General features: G+C 52.2%; 1 protein-coding gene across 1 annotated transcript in view; it reads left to right on the forward strand.

Moving 5' to 3' along the window:
- The window catches only part of SORCS2 (sortilin related VPS10 domain containing receptor 2), a 542,685-nt gene that overhangs the window by 420,954 nt on the left and 96,699 nt on the right, over positions 1-25,032 (forward strand). Inside the window, exon 4 of the mRNA XM_023206691.1 lies at positions 21,771-21,935. Within this exon, the coding sequence (XP_023062459.1) occupies positions 21,771-21,935 (165 nt within the window). The remainder of the gene's footprint in view (positions 1-21,770; positions 21,936-25,032) is intronic.

The following is a 25,032-nucleotide window of genomic DNA, read 5'->3' on the forward strand; positions in this document are numbered from 1 at the left end:
CATCCATCCACCCATCTACCATCCATTCATCCATCCTGTAGCCCCTGGGCTTCCCTTCATCCAAGTGGGGTCATCATGTGTCCTTGTCAGACAACCGCCTCCCTCAAAGTGATCTCCTCCCACAAGGACCCAGACAGACAGACCCTGAGGAGCCCTGATCTCTGTGGGTTGGTTGGGTCACAACAAGCTCAAAAGTGAGTGAAATAAAGTGGCCTCAGCCCCGAATGGACGTTTTTTCTGCCTAATTATAGAAATACATTGCAATAGAAATCACAAAACAGAACAATTTGATTATTACAGAGACATGCTTTATACTCATAACTTAAAGAGCTTGTTTTAAAAACTGACTATAAAACCATTTAATTACTTGGTTTTAAAACCAGCCATGTGGAAATTATGTTCCCTCGATGGACATTTGGAGGTGATTCCTGGCAGAGAACTCTGCGATGGTGCAGATTGCTCCAGGCTCCCTGGGGCTGCCTGACATTTACATAGCCCCACAAGGCCCCTGAGCCATCTCTTGGCCCTTCTGAGCTTTGCAGGGCTCCAGCAGGTGGACAATTAGTTACCCTTCTCTCCAAATCAAAGGTGAGGAGCCCAGGGCTCAGCAACATGGACCTCGCGGTGCCTGGTCCAGCAGCTAGTCCAAAGTGTGGCCAGGGCAGAATTCTGAATATTTTGACTACAAATCCTGTCGCCTTCTATCATCCATCCACCACCCACTATCCAGCTAGCCAAGTGCCATTGATCTATATATTTATCTCTCCATTGGTTATCTCATCTATCCATCCACCTACTCACCCATCCATCCATCTATCTATACATACACCCACTCACCCAATTACCCATCCACCCACCCATCCATGTGCCATTTATCTATATGGTATTCATCTATCCATTGGTTATCCATCATTATAAGCACCTACCCATCCACTCACCCACTGGTACATGCATATACCCCTTCCTTCCATCCATCCAGAAAGGCTTTATAGAGCTCCTCATATTCCTAGTTTCTGGGCAAGCAGTGGTGTAGGGTGTGTAGACTCCACTCTCTGACATCAAGGAGTTCACAGCCAGTGAGACTGTGAAACTACTGTCCTGACATAGAAAAGGTTCTAAGTGGAGGTGTGTAGAAACGGCCATGGAATCATGGTGGGGGATTGGACACAAGCATGGAGCAAGGAGTGCTTCATAGAGGAGGAGACATTTAAGTTGGCTTTTGGAAGATGTACAGGAATTGGCCATGTGGAAGAAGGATCAGACATTCTGAGCAACTTTTAGCTCAAGTTCAAAATTCTGAAGCTCAGTATCTGGCTTGCCCGTCGTGGGCTATGTTTATAGGGACAAGCCTTGGTGTCTTTGGAGCTCAGTTTCCTCTTCTGAGAAAGGAGGAGAGGTGGGGAGAAGTGTGCTTCCTCTGAGCCGCCTACCGGAGCCCCCCAGCTCTGCCTCACCTTCCAGCTGGGGTTTCCTCTCTGGGATTTGCAGTCAGGAGTGGGATGCTCACCCATCCCTCAGTTTTTCCCTCTTCCTCCATGATCCTACCCCATGTCATGGCTTCAGATATCATGTCTGCACCCCCACCACTCCCCAGCCCTGATGCCTCAGTCAAAGTCCAAACTCAGATCTCCTACTGCTCCATGACACCCCCCTCGGAGGGCTGACAGGCATCCCTGATTCATCACATTGCTGTCAGAACTCTTCCACCTGCTTCACAGAATCCTCCTCCTCAGGCTCCTCTCAGGAAGTGGTCCCATCCCCCCTCACACTGAAAGCTCAGGGGCCATCCTTTCCCCCTCTATCCCCTCACTCCACCTCAGATGCACTAGTGAGTTCTGTGCTGCAAGTGAGTTCTCCAAACCACGAGATCTTTGTCCACATTTCAGCCCAGGGCCCAAGTCATGCCCATCTTCCAGGGATTTTTCCAGGACCCCAGCCCCTCTGTCTGCACTCCACACTGCACCCGCAGGGGCGTTCACCAGGGAAATCAGGTTGTATCTCCTCTGCTCAAGGCCCCCAAGGTTCGCCGTCCCACGTTGCAATCAGACTCCTCGTGGGGCTCCCAGGCCCGCATGCTGGCTGCCTCTCCACCCACAGCACGTTCTGCTTGCTCCCTCATGCCTCCAGCTTCAGGACTCCTGTGGTTCCTCCAAACGCCAAGTTTGGTGCCTCAGGACCTTTGTGCGTGCTGCCACTCTCCCTAGCATGTGCCCTCCCCTGTGCCTAGGAGGCTTTTCTGCCTCAGGAATGTTTTTCCTTACCCTCCTTTCCCAAGTCACAACCCCCACCCCACCCTAGGACTTGCATCTTCTTACCTTGCTTTATATTTGCAGTGACTTTTTCTCTATTTGAGAGTATATTATGGCTTTTTCTTATTGTCTGAGCCACGCACACACACACACCACTGTCCTGGAAGCCTCGGGTGGCAGGAAGCTCACCTGTGCCATCCATGCCTGTGTGCACAGTGGCGGGGAGACTGCTGGCACCCACAGGTCCTCAGAAGCACCTGAAGTTTCTAACCAGCAAATGCGAGAGTAGATGCTTTTCTCTGAAAGGTATAGGTGACAGATACACAATCTGTGATGTGCACCCAGGTCCTGCACCTGTGCTGTGTGTCTCTGGGCAAGTTGGTGAGCGTCTCAGAGCTCTAGGAAGCTATCACCCCTCTCGAGGATCAGCTGTGGGGGTTCATGAGACAAGATGCGTGTGCCACTCAGCACCTGGCTAATAGAGGCTGCCCAATACTTAGTAGCTACCCTTAAGCCAGTGGCAGCTAACGACGGCCAGGCGTAAGGGATTCATCTGGCCCGTCTGGGAATCCAACACTGTTTCCCTACATCAGGGCAAGGCATCTTGGAGCATTTTTGTTGGGAAGCTTATCCAGTAAGTCCAGGGAGCGGAAGGCTGGTGCGTCCTCTGTGAGGAGCGTGGCCTCCCCAGACATTTCCCTTAAAGTAGCCCGGAAGCTTCTGGCCAGTAAAACCTCACTCTACCCTGCCCACTCCATCCTGGCCACCTCTTCAGTCCACACTCAGGAACATGAGGGACAGTTTCCAGATGTGCGGGGTCTTCTGCCCTGGAATTGGCATTAGGCAGCCAGGGCTCCCAGCTTGGTCCCCAAGGAGTGTGGGCCCTGGAGAAGCGGCCTCGCCTCCTTGGGTGCTAGTGTCCTCCTGACGGAGGCTGGACTTGACGTGTCCTCCCTCTCCCAAGTCCTCATGACAAGAGCCTTCAGTGGGTTTCCCTGCCTTCTCCCTGAAGGGGGCCTGGAGGCTCTGCCGTGAGCCCAGCACACAGGTATCAGGCTGATACTCACATGGCATAGTGCCCAGGTGGGAAGGGACGGCCTTTAGGAGCACAGGCATGTGCGCATCTATGCACGTGTTCATGTGTGTGTGACGTGAAACGCCAGGATGTTGCCATGAGGAATAAAGAGGGTCTCAGCAGATTTGTCAGCCCCTGCCCCAGCCCTGTCCCCAGGCACCTGGTCTCTCCTACTCTGGAAACAGCTGCATCTAGTTATGCCTCTTTTTTCTCCTCCTCCTCCTCCTCCTCGTCCTCGTCCTCCTCTTCCTCCTCCTCCTTCTTCTCCTTCTGCCTCTTCCTCCTCTTCCTCCTTCATCTGCTGGGCTGGGGACCGCTGGACGTTTCTCCTGCACACCTGCAGCACCTCCTCTGCAGACTGCGATCTTGTTGGAGCAGAACGATATGGGGTTCTTACAGGTTTCCCTAATCAGCCATCCCTCCCACAATATCACCATGTATTGTTTTCTTTGGTCTAAAAATAGGAGACCCACAGTTGGGCTTTGTTGGGAACAAGGCATCTTGCTGTGTTACCTGGATGTGACCCATGTGTGGCTGCGAGTCTGTGGCAGTCTCTCAGCTTTTTAGAGTCCCGGCTTTCACAAGACATCCTGCTCCTGCCTGCAGCCCATGCTGTGGAGTCCCACCCTGCTGGGTACCAGACCCTGGGGATACAGCCCTGGTCCTTCACCCCCACATCCATCGGGCATCTGTCCGTCTGTGGACTGCCTGGGGGAGGGTCAACTTCCCAGGCAAGGGGCTCCTGTCAACCGAAGCAGATTCCTGGGGAAGCAGACAGCTGAGTTCTGGGCAACCAACAAAAACAGTAGCAGGGTGTCTGGCGGCCGCAATGCCAGGCTCCAAGCACTTGTCACTATGGAGGCGGGGGGGGTTGGGTACACACACTCCATGCCCCCGACAAAGCTGGGTTTGTGCAGCTCCCCATAGGTTGGCCTGGAAGGCTGTAGGGCAGGAACTCTTTGCCTTCTTCTTGCAGACTAGAAACTGAAGCTGAAGCTGAGGCCGGGGCCAGTGGGGAAGGCGCCGAGGGTCTCACGGTGGAGGGTCTTCCCTGCACTCAGGGCATTTTCTCTGACCTGGGCAGGTGGGCATCAGTCTCCTCTGTTCTCCTGCTCCTCGGCCACGAGGTCAGCCCTGTGTATTCCAGGCCCCCGAGTGTCCCCCAAGTGCCCTTCTCCTGCTGTGATCCCCGTGTTAACCCACCATCAAGAGGCCCAGGGAGGCAGTGGCTGGCAGGCACGGGAGGTCACCGGCCATGGGGTCCCAGCCGGCTCTGAGACCCACGACTGCTGACCACAAGGAGGGGGTTCCCAGGGCCTCTTGACCTCAGGCACCTCCCCTGCTGGGGGTAGGTCATGTCCATCCTGGGCAGTGTGACCAAGCCCGGCAGAGATGTGGCAGCCTGCCAAGCCCTGAGCCCTGCCTGGGGTGGCGTGCGGGAACTAGGGGCACAGGGGTCTTTCCTGGCTTCTGAAGCCTTCCTCTCCCACTCCCTCCCGGCATCTCACGGCTTTCCCTGCATCTGCAAATGTGTGTGTCTATGTGTGTGTGTTTATGTGTGGGTCTATGTGTGTGTGTACATTGGGGGTGGTGGTGATCGGATGAAATCAAAGATGGTGAAACTTTTTTTAAAAAAACATGAAAACACTTTTGCTGAACAAAATCCTACACAGAAACCCAGTCAATAATTCTAATCAAAGACAGGCTGCCGGGGCTACGGACTGGTGGGGTGTGGCACGCTGTCCATCGAGCTTCCCTGTCACCTGCTCGGCTCTGTCTGAACCAGGCGACCTCTGGGTGAGATATTCACCTCTCTGAAAAGTGAGGCTGGCAGCAGCCCGGCCTCTGGGGTGGTATCTGGCCTGGCGAGAGCCTGCTGGTGCTGCTGCCCAGCTATGGTGGTTGCGACGATCACTGCCCGGCTTGGTGAGCTCTATCTGCTTGTCACGACAGTGCTGTGAGTTATGAATCAGTACTCTCAGGACTGATGTCCGTCTGTGACTTTAATGACATTCTGGTCTGAGTAATACCCACATCCTGCTCCAGAGCATGGCCCCTGGGGGAGATGCTACAAAGCAGCCTCAGAAAAGCCAGGATCCCTGCGTTCCTCAGCAGGCCCGAGGCACCTCCTCCTCGCCTCACCCAGCCCCTACTCCAACCTGTAGCTCGGGTGGAAGGAAGAGAGGGAGCAAGAAGGAGGAGGGTGACCCACTTCAAAAGGGGGAAGATCGAGGCTCCTAGAGACTACAGAACTGACTCGCGGTCTCGCCACTGTGTGTGCATGGCCAAAATTCATTGTAGGTGAATTCTGAAGCCTTTTCTTCTGTGTCTTGCAGGGTTGAGCTTGTTATAAAGAAAACACTTGCACAGGCAGTGAGATAGGGAGCCTGTTGCCACTGGAGGTATCCAAGCAGAGAGGCCGGGGCACGACTGCAGTGATTCCAGCATCAGCCGGCCCCTCTGCTGCTGCCTCCTGCTTCTAGGCATCACCATGTCTGGAGTCCCAGGAAGGGGCTGGACTGCAGTGCCCTGCCTTCCCTGCCCACCTTGCTCTTTGCCTGGGGGAGGGGGCCCTGCCTGCCTCCGTCGTCAGTGCTCTGGCACGGGGTCCCAGGAGGCTTCATGCAGGACGGATGTCTGTTCTTCCAGATCTGGAAGCACCAGCACTGGTGCTCCTCACAGGAAACCAGAGCTTCGGGTCACATTGGCCTCCACCAGATTGCAGAGAGCCCCTGGGAAATCTCCCACTCCAGATCTCTTTCCCCAAGAACCTTAATTAAATTATCCTTCATCTGTGGTAGGAAGGAGGAGAATAACTTGACAAAAGACACACTCATCTTTCCCGCTATGCCTTTGTTTGGTTCACCCACCGCTCATGATGCATCTGCTCTGGGGTCAGCCCTGCCCAGACCCAAAGCCACTCCCTGCCACTGAGGAGTAGAAACACTAGGACTGACTGATGACCGATGGCATATGGTTAGAGGGCAGATGAAGGACAGAAGATGGTGCTACCTCCCACCCCATCCCTTCCTAGGGACCATTAGCCCCCCAGTGGCAGCCAGTGGTGCCTGGGGACACTGATACCCCATCGCTGACAATCAGTAGTACTCAGGCACACCAATGCCCTGCCTTTTACAATCAGTGACACTCAGAGACACTGATACCCCAACTTTGACAATCAATGGTACCTTGGGGAGACACCAATATACCTGCCATTGGCGATAACTGGTGCCTGGGGACATCTATTTCCCACCATCAACAATCAGTGGCACTCAGAGACACCAGTACCCCGTCTTTGTCAATCAGTGGGGCTTTGAAAGCGCACCATGCTTGAGCTCTCGGTGACTGTCCCATGACTTCTGCAGCACTGTGTTCTCTGGTCTTCCTCCTACCTCTCCGGTCACTCCTTCTCAGTCTCTTCTCAGCCATGAGGAAGGTACCAGGTGTCTTTGGTTCACTGTTTTTCCCCCAATGCCCAAGATAGGAGCTAGGGCCTTCCAAACTCCCTGTTGCCCCACCCGTGGCATCCAGTCCTGCTCCTTCCACCTTTTCACATCTCTTGCGGCCATCTCCTCCCCATCCCATGACCTCCTCGTTCCCTTCCTGCTGGATGGATCACCTGGCCCACCTCGCTGTCTCTGTGGTCTTGCCCCACTTCCCCTCTTGTTCAGTGACCGAGCCCTCGCTGGGGTGCATAGCTGCCGCTTACGCATTTTGTCAGTCTTTGCCTCTTCACTAGCCTGTGTGCTCCATGGAGCCAAAGACAACGAGGTTGTTCCACCCTCCACCCCCAGCACTGGTTCACACAGGTTCAATGGAGGCGGAAATCAAGAGCGGAGGAAGAGCAGCATGCGTCCCATATCCACCTTTGCAGTAGCAGTCAGGGCTCTACCCCATCAACCCCTAAGCCACTGGGCGGTGACTTGGTGACTGCCCTCTCTGAGGCTCACTTGCTTGGGGCCATTCGACAAGGATAATAATAACAATGGCTTCATCAGAGGGTGGTTGAAAATATGAAGAAAGCATTTGGTCTAGTGCCCGACATACAGAAGTGCTCAATAAATGCTATGCACAACTATTTGTTACCAGTATTGCTGTATACTCCATGCAATGCAGAAGTTCTTCATTCATGCCGACCATGATTCAAGCTGCTATCACCTGCAGACTCTGACTGGGGCTTCTCCAGACAAAAGTGTAGCTTCCCCACCCAGCTATGAGGAGCTTACATTCACGAGACTTTCAGCTCTGTCCTTATGGGAGTCTATGACCACAGAATACAAATTGGTCCCTAAATGGATGACCACGACCTTGGCCATTCAATGCAGACCTTGGCTCACTTTTTGGCTTCAGACATCTGCTTCATGGGAGCGATAAGGAAATGATAAGAAAACGCTAAGAATGGCTTCTAGTTGAAGCTGATGCAAGATTTTAACCAATTTGACCAGCAGCCACAATACTATCTTGGCTTCTCATCACAAATATTTGAAGAGAAAGTCTTAGGAGGTTCCACAGTTATTTCCGAAAGCTGTCGTCTTCACCCAGGAGGCTGCCAGCACCGCTGTTGAAAAGGCCTAACACAAAGCTACCGAGATACATTCCCTTGCCTTCCACTGTTCAATTAGGGGGCAGATAAATGAACAAATTGTTCACGTGTCCAACCATACATAGTTAATGCAACCATCCTGATAAAAGACAGTCTTCTAAAACACCATGACTCCAGAGGATTAGCCATCCATCGCACTCTGCCCAAGCAAACAGGCTTTTAGCATTGTCTGCAAAATGTCCTCAGACAGGCAAACAAAACACGATTAAACCGTATTCACTCCAGAGCCTCAGTGCAAAGCCCCTTAAGAGAACTGAGATCATCAGTGATCATGAGGAGGGCAGCAGGGGCTCTGGTTCTCACAAATGCTACACACAAGATGATTAATAAATCAAGGCTACAAAGTATCAATGACGAGTTTCTTTTTTTTAATGCTCTGAAATGTGTTTGCATTATTTAGTTATTATCGATCAGACCCGAGATTTTCCAAGTCAGCCTTCTGGCCAAAGAGAAAAGGTTTGCCTTGCCATTACGTTTACAAATGTTCTCAAGGATGTTTCCTGGCATTTTAGCAATTGTCAGGCCAGTAATTAAAACAGAACCAGCCCTTTCCTGACAGTCAATTCTGTAATCGTGTTTGAGTGGGTGTTTTACTAAATTATGTTGGATGCTTGTCAGCTCAAGCCTCGGTGCAGAGGCTGGACGCCGGCTCCGAGTCAGACAGAGCTGGGTCTCGTGCCAGCATTGCGGCTCACAAGTTGTGTGGTCTTAAGTGGGTCATCTCACCACTCCAAGCTTCTGTTTCTTTGTCTGTAAAAGAGAGACAAGAACATCTCCCACGTGTAGCCATTGTGAGAATAAAATGAGGACTGTGGGGGCTAGTGCCTAGCACAGAGCCAGGCACACAGTCAGCGTCTCTCACCCCATTAGAAGGAGTTCAAGTTCAAGCAGAGACGAGCCCGGGAGCCAGAAGCCACTGGCACCCATGCCAAGGAGGTAGGTGCAGGAGCTGGGTTGCATGGAGATGGTTACAGCAGGTGGTCACAATGGTCACTGGACTCAAAGCACCCAGCACTACTCTCTTCATGCACCCTTACAGTCACTCCCCAGTGGATGGATGGATGGAAGGACGGATGGAGGGGTGAGATGAAGGAAGGAGAGAAGGAAGAAAGAAAGGAGGGAAGGAGGAAATGAGGGGGGGAGTGAGGAAAAGAGGAAGGAAGGGGAAAAAAGGGAAGAAAGAAGGTAGGGAGGCAGGAAAGAAGGAACGGAGGAAGGAGGGGAGGAGAGTGGAAAAGAAAGACAGTTGGATTGAAAGTATTGATAGGCTGGGCGTGGTGGCTCACATCTGTGATCCCAGCACTGTGTGAGGCCAAGGCAGGCGGATCGCTTGGGCCCAGGAGTTCAAGACCAGCCTGGGCAATATAGAGAGACCCTGTTGCTACAAAAAAATTAAACAACATTAGCCAGGCATGGTGGTACACACGCGCCTGTGGTTCCCAGCTACTTGGAAGTCTGAGGCGGGAGGATGGCTTAAGTCCGGGAGGCAGAGGCTGCAGTGAGCTGAGATCACACCACTGCACTCCAGCCTGGGTGACAGGGCAAGACCCTGTCTCAAAATAAATAAATAAATAAAAGTATAGAATACTGACCATTGACAGATGACCTAGCAGGAAACCTTAGTTCATAACAAGTGTCTTGCTAACAGACTTTCTTAGGCTTTTGCTTATAAACACATTCCTCTTTCATAAAAGTTTGTTACTTATTGGATTTTTTCCTAATTACAAATGTAACACATTCATTTTAAAATACTGACTTACAAAAGTGTATTTAGTCATTCCATAGGTGTTTCACACTAGGCTATGCGGTACAGACTAGGAAGTATAGCCAGAAACATTCTCCAAAGAAACAAAAAAGTACCATCATCTCGTCACCCAGAAACAAACAGTGCTGTTAACCTTCTGGCCTGCTTCATGCCTCTGTCACTATAGGTTTGTTCCTACATATGTACGTCTCTTTCTATAGCACATACATATATTTGTGTGTATCATATGTGTGTATGTATTTATGTATGAATGCATGTATATAAAGACATATACACATGCGCATTAGTCATTGAATTACCTGATTCTATCTTGTTCATGGAACCCACTACCATCTGAAATGATCATGTTCCTGCATTTGTTTTCCTGTCTTTTGCACTCAGCTGTAAGCCTATGGGAGAGTGATTTCATCCTGTCCTGTCCTGTCCTGTCCTGTCCACAGTCATAACCCAACACGTAATACAGTCCCTGCTCTGTACCTAGGTGCTGGCTTAATGAATGAAAAATTCAAGTCCCAGCTATGGTACTGTTCCCCATCCTCATCCTTGATGATAATGATTCTCTTGACTTTTCTCCTTCCTAGGATTTTATTTATTTTTTATTTATTCATTTATTTTATATTTTTTATTTTTTTATTTTTTTATTTTATTTTATTTTGAGACGGAGTCTCGCCCTGTTGCCCAGGCAGGAGTGCAGTAGTGCCATCTGGGCTCACTGCAAGCTCCGCCTCCTGGGTTCATGCCATTCTCCTGCCTCAGCCTCCCAGTGGCTGGGACTACAGGCGCTCACCACCACGCCTGGCTAATTTTTTGTATTTTTAGTAGAGACGGGGTTTCACCGTGTTAGCCAGGATGGTCTCGATCTCCTGACCTCGTGATCCGCCCGCCTCGGCCTCCCAAAGTGCTGGAATTACAGGCGTGAGCCACCGCACCTGGCCTATTTTATTTTATTTTATATTTTGAGACAGGGTCTGGTTCTTTCATCCAGGCTGGAGTGCAGTGGCACGATCTCAGCTCACTGCAAACTCTGCCTCCAAGGCTCAAGAGATCCTCCTGCCTCAGCCCCTCAAGTAGTTGGGACTACAGGTACATGCCACCATGCCAGGCTAATTTTTCTGTACTTGGAGAGACAGAGTTTCGCCTTGATGCCCAGGCTGGTCTCAAACTCCTGGACTCAAGCGATCCACCCACCTTGGCCTCTCAAAATGCTGGGATTACAGGTGTGTGCCTCTGCACCCAGCCTTTTCATGGGTTTTTCAAAATTCCCTCAGCTAAGCAGAGGACAGTGGGAGGCGTCCTGCTGAGTATGCCAGGCCTTACATATCCCTACTCAGGAGGGATGGGTGATACTGCCGCCCAAGCCCTGGCATCATCTGCTTGGCTCCCAACATGTTTCTCAGAATTGTGCATGAACTCCCATGCCATGGGGGGCAAATGGGGCCCTCACTCGCCTAGTTAGAAACCATGAATGCTGACAGATCTCTCCACCTTGGCCCTGCCCCGACTCCCATTTGGCCGAGAGCTTTTATTTGAGGGGCAAAGCTCTCATTAACTCATGATGTGCCTCTATTGGCCGAGGAGCCACGAAAAATGCCTTAGCAAAATTCCTGGGTCTTGGCAGGGAAGTGGTTAGGCAGTCTCAAGATCTCGGGCAGGCTGGCATGAAGGCATGCCCTCGGTCCACACAGAGAAGGTTTCAGATCAATTCGTTTTATTTGGTAAAATAGTTCTAGATCCAATGATTCACAGGCATTGGTTAGAAACCAGTTTGGGCATCTAGGGGAGGAAGGGGTTTGACACAAGGACTTAGAGGCTTCCTTATACAGTAGACACTGAAAATATCAGGAGGTCAGGCACGCAGGAACCTTGAAAAACAGCTGCCAGTTCTCAGCTCCTGCTGTACCCAAGCGGGTGGGCCTGCAGAGGATGCTGGAGACCCTGGCACAGCCCTGGACCTACCTGCAGCGGCTGCTGGAGAACAAGGTGTCTCCACTCTTGTGCCTGTCAGCATTCATGTGAAGGCAGCTTGGGGGTAGAGTCTAAGGGAGGCGGGGGCATGTGGTCTCCAGGCTTCCAGGCTCCTGGGCTTCAGCTGGGGCTTAGAAGGTTTGAGACATCAGCGCACAACACAACAGAACAGAATGGAACGGAATGGAACAGAACAGAACAGAACAGAATGCCACCTCTCTTAAATGTTAAAAGTTCACTGGAAGTGAGAGTCAAATATATCCCATCAGCATGTTCAGCAGCACTGAACTTGTGGCCTGAGCACCTACTACGTGCCAGGTGGGGCTTGGGATCGGGCAGTGAAGAAGACAACCCTATTCCCCGACCACACGGCCTCGTGGGGGGTCGGCCAGGAAGCGAGCACAGTAACACAAAGGGAAGGGATGGGGAGCTGGGCTTCCAGTGGGGGGAACTGCAGTTTGGGGTGATGGAAAAGCTCCGGAGGAGGACGGTGGTGATGGTTCTAGGGCAGTGTGGATGCCTAACGCCACTGAACTGTACACTCGAGAAGGGGTCACAAGGGAAATTTTATGATATGTCTATTTTGCCACAATCAGAAATAATAATATAAAAGGATGTTTTCAGAGAGGCTTAATGATTTCTTTTTAAGACAGAGGATAACTAGGAGGCAGGGCCCATTTAGGTGGTGTGCTCGGGAAGGGCCTCTGAGACGGTGGTCTTGGAGCTGCCAGCTGTGGGTTAGGAGGAGCCGGTTATCTGGAGTTCGCTTCCCTCGCTGTTTCGAAATTTCAAATGTCTCATCTCAGAAAGCAAGTGGGTGAGGCGACGGCTGTGTCGATTAGCTTGATTTAATCATTGCATGTTGCGTATTGTGCGTGTATATATATATATATATACACACACACGTATCAAAATAGCACATCGTACCCACAAATGTATACAATTACGATTGGTCCATTAGAAGTGATATTAATAAAAATAAAAATAAATTTTTAAAAAGAGGGAGCCAGCCACACAGCCTCTGGGAAGGGGCTCTCCTGAGCCAGAACATAGAGTGAGCCTGAGGCTGGGGTGGCCAGAGACACGTAAGAGAGACTGTGGGTGTGGAACAAACATGGGTATGAAGCAAGTCAGAGAGGCTGTGGCAGGGCAGGCCCAGCTGAGAGGTGAGGGAAGGAGGAGGTGGGAGTCAGGAGCTGGAAAGGCCGAGCTCTCTCCTCCTGGCCTGCTGAAACCCCTCACCCGTCGCCACTCTCCAGCGGCCCCTCCCGCCCCCCCTCGCTCCCCACTGGCTATCTCTGCAGGGTCCCTCTGATCTCCATCCCAGGCCAGTTCTTTTTCCCACTTCCTGTCATGCCTAGATGAGCTCATCCTCTCCGGGACCCCCAGCCAGGAGTCTGTGCACGGGGCTTCCAAATGCCTACCCACCATGCAGATTTCCTCTCCGATCCCAGCCCCATATATCAAACCCCACCCCTCCCTCCACTCGGGGGCACCTCAGGAACCTCAGCAGCTCAAACTGACCTCAGCATCATCTCCCCCAAACCAGTTCTTCCTCCTGCATCCCCATCTCTGCAAAGCACCGTCAGCCACCCTTTGACCCAAGCCTGAAACTTAGTATGCTCTTGTATGTCCCCATTTTATTTATTCCCCAGCAAAGCCTCTGAACTGTAACTCCAAGATGTCCTTGACATCTGCCCTCTCCCCTCCAGTTCTCCTACCCTCTGCCCAAGGCCAGGTCACCATGTTATCTCACCTGGTTAACCACCACAGCAGCCACCGGCGTGTCCCCCTAGGCCCTACCCTGCAGGCAGTCAGAAGTTGGCCAGGGCATCCAACAAAGTGAGACCCGTTCATATGCAGACTGTGAGGGTATGATGGGCCTCTGGGACCTGGACACAGCCCAGGACTACGGGAGCTCAGGATGCGTGGGAGCCACGTCCGCAGGTGAGGATGGGAGTGAGTCTTGAATCCCAGGAGCACCTGGGAGACCCTGAAGGGCCCCAGCAGGAACGAACCTGCAGACCACCTGTGATTTCTTCAAGCCTAGATCTTTCTTTCTGGTTGAAGAAAGCAACAAGTAGAATGAAGACCCTTCATATTTCTACAACACTTGCAAATGTTTTGCCTCATTGGGAACTTCAGCACAGAAGAGATTATCTCCAATTTGAAGGTGAGGAGACGGACTTGCCCAAGGCCACATCTCAGCTGGACTCTGCATTCTGGGACCTCTACAGCCCTCAGGGTCACCCAAACATGACCATCACGGGAGTGACTTTTTCCTAAAACACCAAACTAGCCGCTGGAGTGTGTGCTGAACATCCAGCAAGCTGTGTGCGTTTAGCCACAGGGGAAGCACCGGGTGGGAGAATGCTTTCTGCTCGTTCTGACTCACACAGGCTTGGATGAGACACTCTGGGAAGATTCTAATTTCAGATCCGGGGGTGGATGCTGCAGTGTTTGTTCGCCTCCACTGTTTGCCTCTCTGAGCGTCAAAGCCAAGTTGTCCGTACCCTGAGCTGGGCGCCTCTGTCTGGCCAGAAGTAGACTGGGCAGTTGGGTTTTAAATAGAAAGGCAAACCCAAATGACACCAATCCTTAGGACTAAACTTGGTAAAGGGCAGACTAAAAGCATACTCCCTGGGACAGAGATTTGTGAATGGAAACCAGAGTTCTGCAGAGGCGAGCGTGAGCCAGAGCTCTAGCAGAGGCGAGAAGTGGTTTCAGGATGCTGTTTGTTTTTCTTTTCTTTTCTTTTTTTTTTTTAACTTGGAGAGTTGAGAGTTAGGATATGATGAGCTTAGCTGCCAGGCAGACTGGGACATTGGCACCACCTTTTGGAGGAGATGGGTTGGAGCCCTGCTGGAGGAAGATAACGCGGACCAGGGAAGGGAACTTGGCAGCGTCCTGCGGGCTGGGGCAGAGTCACCGCTGGCTCCTGAAGGGCTCGGTCACAGGGGTGCTTCTGACAAGCAGGTCCAAGCAGGAGACCAAGTGGGACGCAGGTCAGGGAGGCAGGGAGGTGTGGACTCATTGTGAAGAGCCAGAGAAGGGCGTCCAGGCCTCAGCTTCAGGCGGACCCCCTGGCCAGGCAGGGAGGGGGTGGGAGGGCCAGCTCAGCGTCTCCCAGTGTCTGCCCTTCGTCTCTCTGGGGCATCTTTTTGCACAGTGTCGACTCTGGCCCACCCTGTGTGAGCTGTGTCTCATCTGCAGAAATACTTCTGATGAACGGCCTCTCCTCCACTTTGGCCCAGCCTGGGTGAGGGGCCCTCTCTGCTCGGGGCTGCCCGGATTAGTACACCTCTCAGACCTGCTTGGTGATGTTTCTGTCTGCTGTGATCCCCCCGGGGAGGCAGAAATCCCATGGGGTTCAGCTCATAGCCCAGGGTTCCGCACATATGGACTGAGTGAGTCAGTCAGTCCCCTCCAGAATGGGCCGAGGGGCCAAGAGGGAAGAAGGAATGGGAGTCCCTCCCTCCCAGCCCCCACTTCCCTCTTCACAGGGTCGAAAATCCATCGCGAAAGCCCTGGACGGACCTGCCGCTGCAGATTTCTGGAAGCTATTTCCAGTCTCTGGGGGTTGGGAGGGATCTCTCTAGACTCTTCCAAGCCTGTTGCATCAGGACCCCGTGTTGCCCAGCTGCCTTCTGGGCAGGTGCAAGGATACCATTGGCCAAGGTGCTTGTAGAGGTGACACAGACATCAGGGGAGAAAAGTGGTCTGTGCGATCTCCTACCGGGCACACAGGCTCTCTGGCCTCAGTTTTCCCACCTGAGAAATGGGCATAATCACAGCTACCTAGCAGGTATGCTGTGAATATTTAATAAAATAAGGGACTTGCCTGACCCTGTGTCTTCCCCCGACCATGTGCTGGGCCCCGTAAGCTGTGCACCCATTTCTTAGAATTAGTCTTCGAATAACTGGTCGTTACTCATATGAATCTGTCAAGCATTTCTCTTTACCATGTTTTAGAATGTTGCCTATAATTTCGAAAAACCAGCCTCCTGGGCCCCCAGAACCCAGTGCAGGTACCATATGTCTCCCCCAGAATAGTAAGTAGTAAAAATACACCATTTAAAATAGAGGCTGGTTCCCAATTTGGAGGAACCACTGCCAGCTCCGCCTGGCACGATGCTCATTGATTTGTTTTCTTTGCTCCAATAATCTTTTCCTGTCAGCACCTTCCTCTCCCCCTTCTTTCCTGGCTCACTCTCCCAACTCCGCACCAAAAATAACCCCGGCCCAGATTGCCGGGCCCCAGGTTGGAATCACTTCCTCGGGCCGCTCGCCTCTGTGAGAGCCTTGTGGACTGTGCAGAAAGGGGCTGTGATGGAGAAGCAAGCCCTGTACCCAGAGCCCCCCTGGCTGTGTGTGAATAATGCCAATGCCCACTCATTGGGATCACAGTGCTGGGGGAAATGGCAGTGCTGAAGACATGAGCACTGCCAGGCTGGGAGGCTGGCAGCAGAAACAGACCCACCAGGAGGACACCAGGGCCACTAGGCTGTAGCCTGTGTATGCACAAGATGCTGGAGGGGGCAGAGGAAGGAGTGGAATAACTCACTATCATAGAGGGCTTCCTGGAAGAGGCGAGCTTTGAAATGAGTCTTGCAGAACAGGGTGCTCGACAAGCAGATAACAAGGGGAAGGGCATCTTATCATCAAAACAGGCTCACATGCGTAAATGAGAAGCATTTGGGTTGGTTGACATTGTTCAGAATTTTGTACTCAGAAAATCTGAAAGAAGCTATTTTGATTTGATCACACATGGATTTTGTGTCATTTTGAAAAGTGAAGGTTTGGTTCTGAGTCACCAGTGGCAGGGGTGGGGGTGTCTTGGTCCCACTGTGCATTCCACGCAGAGGGAACAGTACACACACGAGTAGTTGTCAGGATGTAAACGGCCTCCACTAACTGGAGACACACAAGGAGTTTGCTGTGGCTGATGCCAGGAGCCTGAATGGTGGGAGGGGAGGCTGGAGGAGAGGCAGGGCAGGGACCCCCACCTACTTGCCTTTGGGGTCGTGCTGTCCTCTCTGCCTGAAGCCCCGTCCCCCAGGTCTACCAGTCAAATTTCTGTCCATTTTTCAGGGCTCATCTGGGTGTCACCACCTCCAGGAAGCCCTCCTACCTGCCCTTTGCCCAACACCTGGGTGCCATTTTCCTTCTTCTGTGCTCCCGCAGAGCCCCGCGTTTGCCTGAATCCTTGCTTGGACCATGTGGTTTTGCAATGTGGAAGAATGAATGAATGAATGAGCCTTTATTCATGTGCAAAGCTTTGAGTGGTGAAGATGAATAAGGGGATGAGCTTTTTTCTGTGAGATTTGCTCTCCAGGCTACTTAAGTGTTCGTAAGGGCTGTTTTCCTCCCAGAGGCGAAAAGCTAACACACAATTCCCTCAGGGGTCGCAGACGGAGATGGCATTGCTCATTCGCTCATTCCTGCACGCACTCCTTCATGTGTCCATCAGGTGGGATTCACAGCCAGCTCCGTGTCAGTCCTGTTTTGCTCGAGGTACAAAAATGGCACACGGGCCAGTGAGGATGGTGGACACATAGTTGCCTCGTAAGAACATCTGAAGAACTGTATCATGGAAAAAGCGCTTTAATGAGGGAATTTGGGCTTCCCTGGCCAAATGGCACAGACGTGTGGGTCAACGTTGAAAGGATGATGAATGAGCCAAGAAGTCCTGAGGACTTCCTTCCTTTTTCCTGGTTATCCGGGGAATCCACGTGCAGTGTGTACAGAACTTTGGGAGGAGCAGGCCAGGCACTGTGGCTTACACGTTAATCCCAGCACTTTGGGAAGCCAAGGTGGGTGGATCACCTGAGGTCAGGAGTTCTTGACCAGCCTGGCCAACATGATGAAACCCCATCTGTACTAAAAATACAAAAATTAGCCAGGTGTGGTGGCGGGCGTCTGTAATTCCTGCTGCTCAGGAGGCTGAGGCAAAAGAATCGCTTGAACCTGGGAGGCAGAGGTTATGGTGAGCTGAGATCATGCCGCTGCACTCCAGCCAGGGCAAAAGAGCAAGACCCAAAAAAAAAAAAAAAAAAAAAAAAACAAGAAGAAGAACCTTGGGAGGGAGAAGGATGATGAGGGTGTGTCATAGAGACGCAAGGCCCTGCTGAAAGGGCTCCCTGGGGCCAGAGCTGGAGCTATTTGAGCAACAAAATATCAGAACAGTCTGCAATTACAACTGAAGTATAAAATAAATATTTATAAGCTCATAGTGATATAAATAAATGATCGAATGAGTAAATAATGGAGGGGAAGAGACAAACGTCTCCCATGCTAATGAATTCCAAATCACAGATGTGACTCTTCTATCTTCGAGGAGGAGGGTAACTCTCACCCCTCAAGCATGGGCTGTGCATGGTGACTTCCTTCCAAGAGGACAGTGCAGAAAGGAGAAGAGTGACTCCACCAGGGAGGGTCTGACATGCAGGACCCTGGCTGGGAAGGAAGGGCAGTGCCATCAGTGACAAGTCTGCTGACGGCCAGCGCTTGGTCTGATGTCCCTCACTTACCCCTGCAGCCTTCCTCCCAAGAACCCACAACCCCATCTGATGCCCAGAAAATCATCAGACAGACCCACATTCAGAGGCATCCTCCAGCGTGCCTGGCCAACCCTCCTCAGAGCTCACAAGGTCATCCAACACAAGCAAAGTGCCCAAACTGTCGCAGCCTAAGATGTACCATGGTGTCCTGGTGGGATCCTGGGACAGGAAAAGGAAATACTGGTGGAAGCTGAACAATGCATGGCGTTTGGAGAACACTAACGTGCTGATGCTGGCGTCCTCCTTGTGGTGAATGTCCCAGGCTAATGCAAGGTGTTAATAACAGGGGAACTGCGCATGGCGTAGACAGGAACTGTGAGGCTCAGCTAAAACTCCCCATCCTGTATGGAAGCATCCTGCAGTGTGTGGCGAAGAACAGGGCTCTGGTGTCAAATGCTCAGCTCCTGACCTAGGCTCTATCCTGACCATCCGTGTGACCTCCCTGTGTCTCACTGTCCCCATCTAGCAAGCAGGAACTCGCTCGGCTATCTCTGCAACTTTTCTGTAAATCTGAAACTATTCTATCAAAGTAAAAAAGTAAATTCCTTCTAGCTCCACCACTTAAGACCAATCATTCTTACATCCCACCAAGCTGCCTTCCATTCTTATGTCTGGCCATTCCCCATTGATAAAAATATACCTACTTACCCACTCACTCGTCATTAACAGAATCCTAACAGGCCGCGTTATCACCGTGTCAATGTGGTACGTACAGTAAGCGTACTTCCTTGTAATTTTGCACCCTACTGTTTTTCATGAGCACATAAGCTCCCCAGTCGTTACGTGTTCTTTGCCAACATTATTATATAATCGAAGGCTCTCCTCAGTTCTTCCTTGTTTGTTTGTTTTTTTTCCTACGGATAAACCACACCAAGAGGCACAGCTCTGAGCACACACCTTGGTCCGCATTTCGGGTGCCAAAGTCGTCCAAGGAATCGCTCTCCACGGAGGCCACGTTGTTCTCCGTCAGGCCCTTGGTGTGCGGGGAGAGCAGGGTTTTGTGTTAGCAGAGATTAGTGACCGTAGCTGGGAAGTTCATGAAGGTTTCCCTGGAAAGAAAGAATCTATGGGATCACCATTCATTCACTTAAAGGCAGGCACCCCAGGCAGCCTATTGATTTTGGCTCCGTGAGTTTAACTGTCTTCTGGAGATATTCTGGGGTCTGGCAAGACCACCGTAGTCGCCCCGTGCCATTGCCCACTGCCCTCCCCAGGAAAGCTGTGCTCATCTTCAGCAGGGCTGGTCCTACCCAGCCCCACGCGAGGCCCAGCTGAAACACCCCATCCTGCATGGGCGCACCCTGCAATGTGTGGCTAAGAACAGGGCTCTGGAGTCAAACGCTTGGCTCCAAAGGGAGACTTCCTTTGGAACTGGCTTTGGGTCCCCTGTTAGGATGAGAACCATGTCCAATACAGCCACAACTGCTCTCCTGCCTCACCCCCACACCTGCAGTACCCAGTGCCTGGGTAAGCCAGGACTGTACATGTTTGTTGAATGAGGGAATGAATGAATGAATGAATGAATGAATGAATGAATGAATGAATGAATGAGTGAATGAATGAATGAATGAATGAGGGAGTGAATGAATGAATGAGGGAATGAATGAAGGAAGGAAGAAAGGAAGGAACGAACGAACGAACGGTGTGTGCTTGTAGGATCAGAGCGAGGGGTGCACACTCAGTCTCTGGGTAACCTGGTTCAAATTCCATGGCTGTGTGACCTCAGGTAAGTTTTGTCTGCCGCCTTGTCTGCCAATTGCAAAACAAAATGGCCCCGGGGCCACCTGTGAGTGTCTGGGTGTCTCTTTCTGAATGTAGAGATGCGATGTCCCGAATCTGACCAAGCCACCAAACCCAGCTGGGATAAGGGCATCTCCTCCTAAATGACGCACTCCTGTGTGGGCCCCTTTGAAAACCTAAACCAGGCCACCCCTCCCTTCATCACACCTCCCTAGAGACCTCCCGCCCCAAATAACAGGATCCCTGGTTAGCAGAGCTCTTGTGTGTGTTTCCTGGGTTTGCTATTGCAAAGACCCACAAACTAGGGGGCTGAAAACAGCAGCAACGTATCCTCTGACAGGATGGATACCGGGAGTCCAAGGTGTTGGCCGGGCTGGTACCTTCTAGGGGCTCAGAAGGACTCTTCATTCTGTGCCACTCCCAGCGTCCCGGGCTGCCGGCAGTTCATGGCCGTGGTGACGTCCAGGTGCGTCCCCCATCTCTGTGCCACTCCCAGCATCCCGGGCTGCTGGCAGTTCATGGCCGTGGTGACGTCCAGGTGCATCCCCCATCTCTGCCTGTGTGTCACCTTCTCTCTGCGTCCCTACCTACCCTCTCCATATAAGGACACCAGTCACTGAATTTAGGGTTTACCCTAAATCCAGATGGCTTCATCCTGAGATGCTTAGCCACGTCTTAGCCACGTCTCCAAGGACCCTATTTCCAAATAAGATCACAGTCCCAGGTGCTGGGGGTAGGGATGCTGACGAATCTTTGTGGGGTCACCATACAACCCACTGTACCACTGTCCAAGGCTTTGCAGACCCAACCCCTGGCTGCTGCTCCAGCCCCATGTCTGCCTCCCACTCAGTTCCCTTCATCAGCCCCTCGGGCCTGCCCCTGAGTTCCCCAGAGACCCCCAGCTCAGTAATCTCCTCTGCTGAAGGTAGTGGGCCCCACCCAGTCACTCCCTCCCCGTCCACCCCTGGTCCTGCTTTGGGGCAGTTTTCCCTGAAACAGAATTTTAGACAGGGTTTTTGAGTGCTCACCTGTCTTGGCTCTTGGGAATGGATTCGAATTCATGGCAGAGGCCATGAACCCTTCATTTACAGTGGAGCCTCAGTGCCCAGAACAGTGCCCTGCACTCCGTGAATGAATGAATGGCTATGATTAGCACTGAGCCAGCTGGGTTTGGGGGAAACCTGCCATTTCTGCAGCACCCCCTCCCTGGCGTGTGGGGGGGCCCCAGCCCAGGCACTCATGAATAAATGAATGAGTGAATGAATGAATGCCTAAATGTATGGCTACAGTTAGGCTGAGACGGCTGAGTTGGGGGTGGACCCACCATTTCTGGGCACCCCTCCCTGGTGTAAGGAGAAGCTTGACCCAGGCACTCCATGAATGAATAAATGAATGAGTGAATGGCTATGATTTGCATTGAGCCGGCCGGGTTGAGAGTGGACCCACCATTTCTGGGCACCCCTTCCTGGTGTGTGGAGAAACCCAGCCCAGGTACCCCATGAATGAATAGATGGATGAGTGAATGGCTGTGATTCACGCTGAGCTGGTCAGGTTGGGGGTGGACCTGCCATTTCTGGACATCTCCTCCCTGGTGTACAGGAGTGAGGGGCTGGTCCCGAGACTCCATGAATGGATGGCTGTAGTTAGGCTGAGCTGGCTGGGCTGGGGGCAGGCCCGCCATTTCTGGGCACTCCTCCCTGGTGTCAGGGGTTAGAGGGGAGAGGCACACCCAGCCCAGGCCTCACAAGCCCCTTCCAGATGTTGGGAGAGAGGCGCACCTGGCCCCGGCCTCACAACCCGCTTTGTGTTTCAGGTCATCCTTGTCAGCTCCTCACTCAGTGACCGGGACCAGAGCCTATTCCTCAGTGCGGACGAAGGCGCCACCTTTCAGAAGCAGCCCATTCCCTTCTTCGTGGATACTCTGATTTTCCACCCTAAGGAGGAGGACAAGGTGCTCGCCTACACAAAGGAGAGCAAGGTAAGCTGTATGGATGCCTCTTGCCTGGCGTGTGGGGCTGGGGTCTGCTTGACCCACCTGGAGGCGAGTGCCCACTTGGAGTGGACCCAGAACCCCTGGGCTGGCTGCAGAGGAGCCTCCCGGGGCTGGGGGCTGGGACGCCGGACCCCGCCATTGCCCTCTCCTTGGTGGCCCCTCGAGGCACCGTGCCCACTTGGCTGTGCTGTGGGAGCTGGGTGAAGTGGTCAGGTGGGCAGTGCACCGGGCTCGGGGGCTCAAGAGAGGAACCAGTGAGTAGCAGGATATTAGGATCATGCCACTCGCCATCCCTCTCTGCACACCAGTCACAAGGGCCTTTCTCCACTTCCAGAAGATTCCCCGCACTCTCATCACACCTCACTAGGCCTTCCCCTCAGTCTGGAATGCTCTTCTACCCTCGCCGAGAGCAGCGACTTGTTCTTCCCCAAATCAGCGTCTCCTCCTCTGGGAGCTGTGTCCGTGGGGCTCAGCAGGGGAACTGGGGCCTTTTCCCTGGGTGAGTGGGAGAGCGGGGGTCCAGCCTGGTGGGGAGCACTGGGCTGCATCTGCAGGGAGGGGTTCACCTGGGTTCTGAGGCTGGGGAGGGAGAGGGCCTGGGGGCTGGGGAGGGCCCAGTAGGGAAGGGCTGGAGGAAAAGTTTTTGTTCCTTTCCTGAAGCCGTAGGAACAGATGGCCACAGGCTGTGGTTTAAGCAACAGAAACTTTCTCACCATTCTGGAGGCCCCCATTCCAAAACCAGCATCGCTGGGCCAAGATCAAGGTGTCAGTGGGGCTGTGCTCCACCTGGACTCTAGGGAGGAGTCCAACCCTGCCTCTTCCAGCTGCTGGCAGCGGCCAGTATCTCCTGGCTGTAGCCGCACCTCTATACCTTCAGGTTTCAAATCTCCTCTGCCCATCTCCACACTGCCTACCGTGTGTGTGTGTGTGTGTGTGTGTGTGTGTGTGTGTACGCATGTGTGTGAGTGCATGTGAGTGTGTGGGTGGGTGTGAGACTGTGAGTGTGAATGTATGAGTGGATGTGGATGTGAACGTGTATGTGAGTGTGTGGGTGAGGTGTTTGTGAGAGTGGGTGTGAGGGTGTATTTGAGTGTGTAAATTGTGGGTATGAGTTAGGCTGTGTGTGTGATTGTAGGAGTGTGTGTAGGGTGTGGGTGTGTGCATGAAAGTGTACGTGAGTTTGTGGGCGTGTTTGTGAGAATGTGTGAGTGTGGGTGTGGGTGTTAGCGCATGTGCATGTGAGTGTGAAAGTGCATGTGTGGGGAGGTGTGTACGTAAATGTGCATGTGTGAGAGTGTATGTGTGTGGGTGTTTAGGAGTGTGAAACTGTGAGCATGTCAGCGTGTGCGTGTGTGGGAGTTTATGTGAGAGAAGCTCTGGGAACATGTGTGTTTGTGTGAGTGTAGATGAGTGTGTGGCGGTATGTATGAGCATGTGTGGGTGTGAGAACCTATGTGAACGTGTGTGTGTGTGAGGGTGTGTGAGTGTGTGGGGGTGTGTGAATGGGTGTGTGTGTGAGAGCCTATGTGAGCGTGTGTGTTTGTGTGAGTGTACATGAGCATGTGTGGGTGTGTGTGAGCGTGTGTGAGTGTATGTGGACGTGTGTGGGTGTGTGTGAATCTTCCTCTGCCCCTACTTTCTGTAAGGACTCAGGGGCTTTCGTTTAGGGCCCACACAGATAGCCTGGGGTGATCTTCACATCTGGAGACCTCAGCAATCCCATCTGCAGGCTCCCTTTCTGCCCTGTGAGGTAATGGTCCCAGGTTCTAAGGATTAGTACGTGGATACCTTTTAGGGGCCACTCTGAACCTAGCACCTCTGCCCAACAGGAGGTGTGGGCTCCACAGTTGCAGGAAGGGTCCTAGTAGGAGGCCTGGCTCTGGGTAGAGCAACTGAACCAAACTGTGGCTGAACAGTCAGGGAACGAGAGGAATAGCACATGCCTCTCTCTCTCCAATGCACTGAGGCTTCCCACAGGCAGAATCCAATCAGAGGCTAGAGGAAAGAGGCTGTGGATCTGTCTACACAGGTCAGTCTCAGGGCCGGAGAAGGGCGAATCTGTCTACATAGGTCAGCTCCCAGAGTCAGAGAAGGGTTGGAAAGAGACAGCATGGACCTGGAAGGCAAACACAAGCTGCCCAAATCGGCCACCCCAGGTCAGCTTGAGCCCCAGTATTTTTCACACTCTTCCATATTCCTGTGCTTCTCTTTCTCAACACTGATCACAATGGGCACCTATTAGTCTGTTTTCACACTGCTACAAAGAACTACCTGAAACTGATTATGAATAAAGGTTTAATTGACTCAAAGTTCTGCATGGGTGGGGAGGCCTCAGGAAACTTACAGTCACAGTGGGAGGCGAAGGGGAAGCAGGCGTCATCTTCACAAGGCATCAGGAGAGAGAGAGAGCACAAGTCGGGAAATGCAAAATACTTTTAAACCATCAGATCTCATGAGAACTCACTCATTATCACACAACAATGGCATGGGGAAAACTGCCCCCGTGATCCAATCACCTCCTGCCAGGTTCCTCCCTCCACATGTGGGGATTACAATTTGAGATGAGATTTGGGTGAGAACACAGAGCCAAACCATGTCAGGTAACTATATATTTGTGCAATCATTTGATTATTGCCTACACCCAATACATACACTTGGGGTAAGCTCCTTGAGGGCAGGGAAGGTGTCTGGTCTTTTTCACCATTTTAATCTAAAGTGCCTGCCTGGCTGAAAATAGTAGTTGGATGGACAGATCGAGGATGGGTAGGTGGATGGATGGGTGAGGAGGGATGGACAGATGAATGAATGGATGAATAGATGTATAGATGATGGGTGGATGGATGGATGGATGGATGGATAAATGAATGGATGGGGATGGATGGATGAATGGATAAATTAATGGATGGGGATGGATAGATGGATAGATAGATGGGTGGGTGGGTAGATGATGGATAGATAAATGGATGATGGATGGATGGATGGATGGATGGGTGGATGGGGATGGATGGATGGATGGATGGATGGATGGATGGATGAATGATGGATGGGTGGATAGATGAATGGGTGGATGGATGGATGGTGG

Source organism: Piliocolobus tephrosceles, chromosome 3 (genome assembly GCF_002776525.5).
Source record: "Piliocolobus tephrosceles isolate RC106 chromosome 3, ASM277652v3, whole genome shotgun sequence".
NCBI classification, from domain to species: Eukaryota; Metazoa; Chordata; class Mammalia; order Primates; family Cercopithecidae; genus Piliocolobus; species Piliocolobus tephrosceles.